General features: G+C 33.1%; 1 protein-coding gene across 1 annotated transcript; it reads right to left on the reverse strand.

The window, feature by feature from the left end:
• Window positions 1–2124: 2124 nt before the first annotated feature.
• LOC102802678 (acid-sensing ion channel 4-B-like) lies at window positions 2125–6475 on the reverse strand. Its single transcript, XM_085498378.1, has 6 exons — window positions 6008–6475; window positions 5381–5479; window positions 4245–4392; window positions 2768–2912; window positions 2439–2530; window positions 2125–2228 (listed from the first exon to the last, which is right to left on the reverse strand). The coding sequence occupies exons 1-6, from the start codon at window positions 6473–6475 to the stop codon at window positions 2125–2127; spliced, it is 1056 nt and encodes a 351-aa protein (XP_085354504.1).
• Window positions 6476–10426: the final 3951 nt, after the last annotated feature.

Below are 10426 nucleotides of genomic sequence, written 5' to 3' on the forward strand. Positions count from 1 at the left end.
AGGGTTGCATGGAACTGTGAATCAGCCATGACTAAATGTAAAGAAGCCTTATTTAGTTCTGATGTACGAGTTCATTATGATCCAAAGTTACCAGTTAAGTTATCTTGTGATGCATCACCCCATGTAGTTGGGTCAGCCATTGCCCATTTGATGAAAGATAAATCTGAGAGGCCAATTGAATACGCTTCCCAAACATTGTCAGTGAGTGAAAAAATGCTAAAATTGAACGGAAAGCTTCGTCTATTACACTTGATGTGAAAAAAGTTTCACAAATAAAAAGTCAAAATTCTATTAGAGTCAAAAGTTTGAGTTTTAGTGATTAGAAACTTAGTGATTTAGTGAACACGTAAAATTGGTACAAGGACGCAGTCCGGTGAGCCCCTGTTTCCTTGGAACTACGTTGTTTGAAACAACATGGTGACTATGAATATCCATAAACTGAAACGCGAAGTTCCCTCTACTATCGCACAAATAAATCAGCATAACATCCTACTGGAAGTATATCACTATCGTATCTGTCTTTCTATACCCCGTGAGAGACATCAATAACCATTATTGCGTGCATAGTCTGCAAATATCAACTATAACTACGAGTGATTGCTAGAATGTTTCACTATAATCAACCGACTGATTGAGGAGTTCCATGGGAGTGAACGCGTAGCACATATATATATATATATATATATATATATATATATATATAGGAAGGTAGTCGATTATTCCAGGTGAGTAAAGAGCTCAGTAAATACACTTGGTCATTAAAAGACGATAACATCGATTACGACATCAAATGGAGAGTGTTATCGCGTGCTGCACCATACAATACTTCAAGCAAACGTTGCAACTTATGTATTAGAGAGAAATATATTATAATTTTCCAACCACATTACTGTAGTTTAAATAAAAGAAATGAACTTTTTTCTTCCTGTAGACACAGAACTAGTTTTAATATCGTAAACACACTCCATTGTTATGCAAATCTGTAGCGCTTATAACGTAGTCTGTTTCGGTGGTTTATTTAATAAAGTCTTAACTCCTGATGAGTGAGGTACTCCATGTACCTTACGAAACAGTACTGTAGAGTGAACTTTACTCATGTAGTCGTGTCTTAATTTCTCTGTCCACGTATGTATATATATATATATATATATATATATATATATATATATATATATATATATATATATATATATATATATATATATATATATATATATAGCGACATTTGAATGTAATTGACAAATCGAACCACGGAGAATTTTGGAATTGTAGGCGCACTTGTGACTTGTGGAACAGATACGACCGGGATTTGTATTATTGTCAATCCATTCAGTATTAGGTTACACAGAGATAGCTACAAAATAAGTGAATATATATCACGTGAGGACGAATAGGACAGATACAATTTACGTAGCCTTGGTACTTGCATTCTCGGATGTAGCGTCAACTAAGCTCATCTACTAAATTCTACCCTAATTACGCTAAAGAACATACATTGTGGATATAAGGTGATATTTGTAAACATGGTATTAAGATTCTATGATGTATACAGCAATATAATAGAACGACATTAAATTGTTTAAATAAAGTCTCGGTACTTAAGCGATTGATTTGTTTATATAATGTAATAGTTTATTCAGGTAATTACACTAATCCCTGAAACGGTAGTATACCTTGAGAACTCTCGTTTTTTTATAATTGGGTTTAACTAACATATAATATATTCCTTAAACTAAACACTAAGAGTCAAGAATAAAAAAAACACATAATTTTAATTATTTTTAATAATGTTCGTCTACAACAGAGACAAGTAAGGTAATAATCGAAGTAGTTTAAATGCGTGATTTCGACAATATATTTCTGAAATTTATTGTCAGAGTCAATTGTTTTCAGACTTAATTCCAAAAAAAAAGAGATTAAAAAAATCCCTATCGAAACAATTACATCATTGTGGTACTATCGTTCAAAACTAATTTAGTTTGTAATAAATAAAATTACAATTACTTTATAACATGTACTCCTCATGATATCTCTTTTAATATTCTATTACAGCACTATACGCCTGAATAACTACTAATAACCATATGTGTACATTCATATTTAAATCCTCATGATTTGTGCTTTCTAGCGGTAGTGTCTAAAAACAAACGAAAGCGAAAAATCGATGAACTCTGCTAACGTTAGCACACTTGCTCCGATACATAGTCCCATTAGACCACCAAAGCTGCCTGAAAAGTAAAACAAATAAGTTTTAATCATTTGCCACTATTCACATAAATTTAAACCCGGTTCTAAACATACTACGATATCACTAAATCATAACCCCTTTCGTAGCGTTATTATTCGAGAGACATTCTAATACAAATAATAAATATTTGTTAAAATTGAGTAGCAAATATTTTGAAGTATTTTGGTAACGCAAGTTTAGCAGTACTTACTAAAAAGGGACCAAACTGACATTGCGGGAATCAATTGTATTTCTTTGTATGTCGGTTCTGTGTAAAAAATCATGATATCAATAAAATTGTCCCTGTATAAAAGATAAAATCTGTAATATTAATATCGAAAATTGAATATATAAACAATGTCATAGCATTGGCGGAAATATTGTATGTCTGGACTCAGAAACGACGGGCTTTCGTATATTGGAATATATACAGAAATTGAGTGCATATATTGTAGCCATAAAATGTCATTGGTTGATAAGCAATTCTATTTTCCAGTAAGAATTTATTTAAACACTGTGTGCTTGTTTACGGGTACTCACTTGACACTCTCCTCCGATATTCCATACATATCAGATAATCTTTGTATAATCGATGGGGACGGGAAGTGGCCATACGTTACGCGTGGGTTGTACAATGTAAAGTTGCATGGGACGTTGCAGTCAATATTTGTTAGGGCGTTAGAAACTGAAACAAAATATTAAAGTTAAGAGAATTAGTTGTAAAATCAAAAACGACACTGACAGTGTTTGAGCCAATTCAAAGCCCCAAAACGTCACATTTTTACATGATCTGTATTCTAAGTATGATTCGTTTCTATATATATATTTCATAGTTCTAGTTTGATATGAATATGAAAGATAAAAAATAACAACTAGCAGCAGTGACTTATTGTTTACAATGCACGGCTGTACAAATTAGAGATATGTCGCGATTGCCGAATGAACGCACATGGGGAGACGATGGTGACAGACAAGTCAAGCAATAACATACTTATATAAAGACTACCCCTTATATCATTCCATCCGACAAAGTGTCCATGACTGTTTTAACCGGTTGTCTTCAAAATATGGTTTTACAAAAATATAACGTATGTCCAGATGATTCGACCTTTCTTATTAATCAATAATTTAAAACTAATAACGTACCTGACCAAGTTTAATACACATTATGTGTTATGTTAATATATACATTTATGGGTTATGTTATGTCAATATCATGTATTGGGTAATTTGGCTTCTCGTTAAATCAGAATGTGTTAAATGACGACTGTGATGATCAATTATAATACTATAGTTATGTATATAGTTGTCTGCACATCTATTTGTTTGTGAGGTCATTTGCATAGGCATTATTTATCGTATTTTTCTTACATTTGTGGGTGCAACAATAAAAAACATATGTTACATACATATTTAACAATACGCTGAATGCTGTAATATTATAAATTATAACAATTGAACACTACAGTATTCTTATGACCACTAATATTCATCAGTGGCTTTATAATTGTGTGTGGGCTTCAGCAGACTATATTCTCAATTTGTGAAGAACAAAAATGCCCGACTGCATAGTACACTGTGCTTACAATCAGACTAGCTATATATATATTACATTAATGGCTCTAAGTATGCGAATGGAATATATTGAAAATATAAAAAAATACATTAATAAATAAATAAATAAATAAATAAATAAGATTTCAAGATTTACATGTATTTCACATACCTTTAAGTGGCAAAGCACATTCCACGGACTCTTGCAGTGTACATGTACGGACGGGCCCTGTCATGAAAATATGCTATCATGTAAATAATAGATAACTAACTAGCTATAATTAATATATCAAATACTCACGATCCTACCGTCAATGTGACTGTAACCAAGACACCAGTTCATTTCTAAAGACACATACGTTACATGTTTAAGTTAAGTAAGTTAAAAAATATGCTATAACATACTAACTTAAAATGATGTTCTCCATAAAGAGGAAAGACAGAGACATTGTAATAACATTACCCGGTAATTCTATTTCTTTACAATTACATTTCTCAGCCATCTCATTGCTCATCTTTTCATTCATGCAGCCGTGGTAAGAATAGACCGGGTAATAGCTCGTTCCTTCTGTACAACAATTAGTTTGGTAGGGCGCCTTTAGGAAAAGATACTGAAAGAGAATATGTTTTATTTTTTTATATTTTAATATTCTTAGTTTCTGTCACACAGAGAACCAACCGATCTGCCATTCAATTCATATGTTCTGCTTTGGACAAAAAATACAAAGAACAAAATAAATCCCTAACAACACAAAATTGAAGATAAAACCACAACATCTACAAGACACAGTAATATCCCATGTACGAATCTGGCATTAAATTAGAAAAATTGAGATGTTCTTGTCCCAATTTGCAGATATATTAGTCAATAAAGAATTTTATCACCTGAAATATAAAAACAAAAAACAGCTAAAATTCACTCAAAATACAAAATTGAAGGTAGCTCCACCATGCGACAAAATCACAGAGAAGATTACATCAGGTAACTTTATGGTTGACATGAAGGCAATCTGTGTTGGAGATAATTTTCTTAAAAATTATGATTTGGCAAAAACACTAAAAATAAAAAAAAGTTAAGATAATAGGTCCTATTATCTTAACTTTTTTTATTTTGTATTTTAAGTGATTATTATTTTATGATATTTAAGCAGTCCGGCCTACGTACTTATATGCTAAATGTGAAGTCAATCAGACTGATGGGTTTTGGAAAAATGGTCTTTACATACTAAAGATGAAAGCAATTTGACTGACAGTTTAGAAATAACATTTTGCTAAAATATCATAAAATAATAATCACTTAAAATACAAATTTGAAGGTTATGCTACCCTATCAATAGGACCAGCAACCTACATGCCAAATAGCAAATCAATCAGACTGACATTTTTTGAAACATTTCCAAAAATATCAATTTTCAGCTTTTTTGATCTAATTTCCAGATTTGTTAATGGATCCACTTTTCTTGACCACATTACCAGATTCAACGATTAAGGGATTTTCATACCAAAAATCAAAACCAAAGTTTTCTTGAGAAAAAGTCGTCCACGAACGACCAGACGGATGGCTGAAGTAATAAACAAAAACTGTTTTAATTTACTGACCTTATCCATGGGCATGGCAACGAGAGCTTCTACGCCCGGAGCAATGGATAGTGCCGTATTTTCACCGGTGATATCAGCACCAGGTTCACTCAGAATTACCTGATGGTATCAGGAAGCAACAAGAACAATGTTTAGTTACCACATAGATATGATATCCGATGATCATGTTGATGTACATTAATTCAACTTGCTTAACATGCATTTTAGCAAAAATAATTATGAATTGTTTTGCTGTCGTTTTGGCGAGAAGCAAGAACAAAGAATTTCAGATGCACAAGTTAGGCAGATACACAATCATTTTTACGGATAGTATTAATATGTAGTAAAACATATGAGCATCTTTTTGAAACCTCGTTCATTGATAATAAGATATACATCGGAGAATGGAATATTTAAATAATATACCAATGTTGAAAAACTGGTATATCAACAACAGACTATATCATTGATGATATGGCGCACTTCCTTATTCCTGGTTTTACACTCAAGAGGATAATTATTTACTTCCTATATCCTGAAAAGTGGGACTAAATGGCACAAAGATCAAGAAGAAAGCATAAAAGCAACTTTTTATGAGTGACAATATAAATGTTATATTTTTGCATGCAAGAGATTGGATTACTTTACCGTTATCCCGATGCCAGTCCTTGGACCAATGGTATACTCGATTCGCTGAACATTGATCAGCATATGTAATCCTGTACTAGAGCCCGTTGAAGTTGCCTTTAGAATGTTGTCAAGTCCGTTGTTAAAAGAGTAACATACGCCATGCTCTGTGAAGACAGTTGTGAAATTCTCCCGATCACACTCATGCTTGTCATCTGAATTAACGAACTGGCATTTGAGAATTGTGTCTTCTAGTTGGTGGGCTGCAGTTAATTCAAACTCCGTACGGTTCTGTAGTGCAGGATCATTCTCCAACAAGCTCCAGTTATAGTTGACATGTAATTGTGGACCAAATCCAGCAAGTGGGTATATGCTCCAAAGGAATTCTTCGAACGCAGTGCCGTTGATAACGGATTTCCTGTATCTATTTTTATTACATATAGTTACAGTAGGAAATGTTAATGACTGTGTAAACTGAAGTGACGTCATTGTGTCTACTGGGTAGGTCAAATATAATCCAACTTGCGAGAACAGGCATAAACAGAGAAATACTACACTGACGATCACAAGAAATATCCAAACAGATCTGTATAAGTAGATACAACATCCCCAAACATTAAAGCAGAATCATTTAAAGCTTATCACGTGAACATGATAATTGCAAGAGTATTATTGAAATATATCAATATATTCATCATTCACAATGAAGCTGGCATGCACCGATATTAAAACCACTCTTCCTGTACACTCACTACAAATGATGGTTTAGTCAGGTTATCATAAATTGGAAATAATCGTTATCTTCCAAATAAACTATAAGACGAATATTGAAATGTTTGGTTTCTTTATTTAAAGATATTACTGAAATTAAGGGTTCTAAATAATGGTGACTGGCATGGACATTCTTTTTCAATAGAGGAAGAATGAGTAATATCTTTTTATTTTTGGGACTGTTTATATCAAGACATCTTTATTTGGGCATTACATTTTAAGTGTTGTGGCTGAGTTTCAAAAAATAACGACACTTATTCTGTACGACTTATGCTTTGCCACATCGATATGCTTGTGAAGCTAACTCCTGTTAAGCTTGACACCACAAGTCGTCAGTGCTAGACAGAAACACATCAAGTAGTTACAGGCAATTACTGCTTTTAATACACAGTGAGCATGCTTTAGATGTCTCTAAAAAGGTAAATTTGTTGTCCAAATGATTAATGTGCGAATGATTTGTGAGAATTGTTTTAAAGTTATTACAAGATAACCTTAATAAACAGTCTTTGTTTACTGACATGCCTAGAAGTTAATTAATGTAGAATGTAGTAATTAAATATGTGAAATGTATTACTAAACAAGTTACCACTAAGCTAGGAAACTATACAAATATGGGGTGTGTTAATGAGATATATGCTATCGCACTAAAATACTTTCTTAATCGAATTGATATAACATGTATATTAAAAGCAACGTGATTATCGTTTTCACTCGCCAATGAGGCTTAAAGTATATAACTGTATGTACAGTTTGTAATTTCACTGAATGAACTGTGCAAATAGTATCCTGTATATCAATGAGTAGAAAAAACACATACAATTATTATTACATGAAGCTGATATTACAAAGCAAGGTTGTGAATCCTGGAAGATTACTTGGCAGTATTAGCACCGCAATTAAATGGAAATATACATTTTTTATTGCAGGCATGTTTGTTTTTGGCCATAACATGCCCGTGTTGCAATATCTACAGTAAAATATCGCTTTCAAATCTATACTGGTATTCTTTATGAATGGCAAATCTAACATAGTACACTGAAATAGAACCAACATAAACACTACTATTATGTCCACGTTGCCTTCAATCGCTGACATAAATTAGTCATTGTCTGCAGAATTTCATTACACAATAAAGCCACTTGGCCAAAGTTAAAATACCTTCGTTTCCAGGAATTATTCGGACCAACTGTATAGGCGACTCCATGCAATGTAGTTCTACCCATGAATTGCGACAATTTGGCAGAAAAAGCTGTTTGTGTATTCATAGCAGTGGTTGTGTTCAGCCCGGCTGTAGATTTATTTCCATCGTTCCCTTCCGTTACTACTATATCTGTTCGAATGGAATCCCGTCGATATGCTAACTCATTTAACTCGCTGCTACTCATCTATTAGGATGAAGTAGAAACAGTTTTAGTTTGAATCTGCAAGATATTTTCAAGCGTATGATTTGGAAGCCAAATAATATTGAAGTTATTCTGGGCTCGAACCAACGATTTATTATTATTGTGAAGTATTACTGCTCAGTGTTGCCATGAATTCAAGACTGTCATATATTCAATTGATACACGTTTTCCTAATTAAGATCTCATCACTTGTGAATGCTATAAAGCCTAATTCTATGTACTTTTTTTAACTTTATACGGATCACCGAGTTTTAATTAAGTTTATATTTTGGATTGATGAGTATTTTTATTTTTTAAAAAGATTATATGATTTTCGTTTTCGTTTTGCTACTCTGCTTTCGTTATATTCCAGTTGAAAAATGGACAGCACGCACTGTTAAAAAAGGTGACAATATAAAACATGGCGTGTCTCTGGGAAGACACTGCGGGGAAAATATGGTTGTATATTCTTGGATTCTGGAAATATTCGACAGCGACGAAATGCAAATAAAAGAAAATTTCGACCCGCACCACTGGTTTCAAACAACACTGCTGCAGTGCTACTATTGAGAAAATGATGTCATACACTCATGCAAGACATAATTAGTATTACATGTCACATGTTAATCCAACAAGTAAATTTTTAGAAGACAGTTTATTCTGCTGTTATTTTCTTCAGGTAATTTGACAGAATGGTAAAACCATCTGCATCACGACTTCTTATTGTCTTTAATAAAACGGTCACAGTACAATTAGATTACATTTCATATTTCAGGTTAGGGTACAATTAACAGATGTTGAGCTGTTAGCTAAATGAAATACGCTAATGTGAATAATATGTATTTCCACATATTTCTAAATCGTATGTAAGGTGATGCTGGGTCAGTGCATTGTGAAGAAGTAAGAGAGTGTGTTTGACAATATTAGCTAAATACCGATTTTTCTCCTCAGTAACTTGTGATTAGTCCAAGTGAGATGTTTGTTAATTTCAAATGTAACCGATTTAGCCTCGTTCACAGGATTAGAATAGATGGCGAGACAACCTTTCACCTCTACTGCTTTACGACGCCCGCTTATTATAATAATGTAGTTAGTTTTGAAACAAATTATCGTTATAAGTAATTGCCATCACACCAGCATGCTACTTCGTCCAAATGCTCACTCACTGTTGTAAGATCAATATCAACGCCCGATTAAAATGTATGAAACAGATTCAATTGATCTGCAAAAAAATTAAAGAAATCAGTTGAATTGGAGATATTGAGAGCGTTGAGCCGGGGACAGAACTATTGGGGACACCAGAAGTTATTAGGAGTTGCTGAGAAGTCATACCATTTGAAGAAATTGTGTTGAATGCATTGGAAATCACAAGGTTAATTAAGGAAAGTTTTGTGCTGTAGTTTTTTAAGACTTTGACACAATCTTTCTCAAAGTAAAGTTGTAATTGATTATTTACGACAGATGTGTAGAATCGAACAGTCTGTAACCCTTTTCAATAGATGAGAGTGACTTTGGGATTTTGAGATGGTCTGGGAATTCTCCCGTCAAGAATGATAAATTAAAAATAAAAGAGAGTGGCTTGGAAACAACCTTTGAAGCTCCTTTAAGTAGCTTAACGGATAAATTATCACACCCAGAAGACTTTGGGGGTAAAGACTATATAACATCAATTCGTAGAAAAAAAAAGAGTTCAAGCAGGGGCTATTAAGGTAATGCCGACATGATTTGGTGGTGTCTCATCTTTTGGAGCTAGATTTGGACCAAGACCAAAAAAAAATTGTAGTATGCGTTAACAATGTTACCAGGATTACGTAAAACTTTGTTGCAACCAGCAGAGTTAATTTTCAGCCCTATCGGGAGGGTATTGTTATTTGTTTGACAGTCACCAATAATTTCGTTGATTGCATTCCATGTCATTTCTGTAGAATTTTGATATTTAAAAACTTTTGCAGTATACTATTATTTCAGCTTTACGACATATAGTTGTAAAGATGCTTCTGTAATTGTTGTAGTATGTCAGATATGGTCTAGCCTAGTTGGTCTGAATGACTTTCTAATTATATTTGTGATTAGTTATAATTGATATTCTAATAGCTGGCGAGATCCGAGGTTTGGTGTGTTTTTACTATTACAGTTTATTATTCTTGAGCACATAGGCACATAGACATTGAACAGTTCATTAAACATTTAATTGAATTGCAGTGTTTACATCGCAACACGAGTAAATATTATCCAAACTGGGATTTACCAGGTTATAACCCCATCATGTGTAAAACAAGAGTTGATA

Source organism: Saccoglossus kowalevskii, chromosome 4 (genome assembly GCF_978046115.1).
Source record: "Saccoglossus kowalevskii chromosome 4, keSacKowa6.1, whole genome shotgun sequence".
Classification (NCBI taxonomy): domain Eukaryota; kingdom Metazoa; phylum Hemichordata; class Enteropneusta; family Harrimaniidae; genus Saccoglossus; species Saccoglossus kowalevskii.

Bases quoted from the DNA above. Each gene is read 5' to 3' on its own strand.
- LOC102802678 (XM_085498378.1), bottom strand. From the start codon at position 6,475: ATGACGTCACTTCAGTTTACACAGTCATTAACATTTCCTACTGTAACT. The intron at 4,393-5,380 runs GTCAGTAAATTA...ATTCTCTTTCAG, and splicing joins TTGCCATGCCCATGGATAAG to TATCTTTTCCTAAAGGCGCC. The intron at 2,531-2,767 runs GTGAGTACCCGT...TCTTTTATACAG, and splicing joins ATATCGGAGGAGAGTGTCAA to GGACAATTTTATTGATATCA.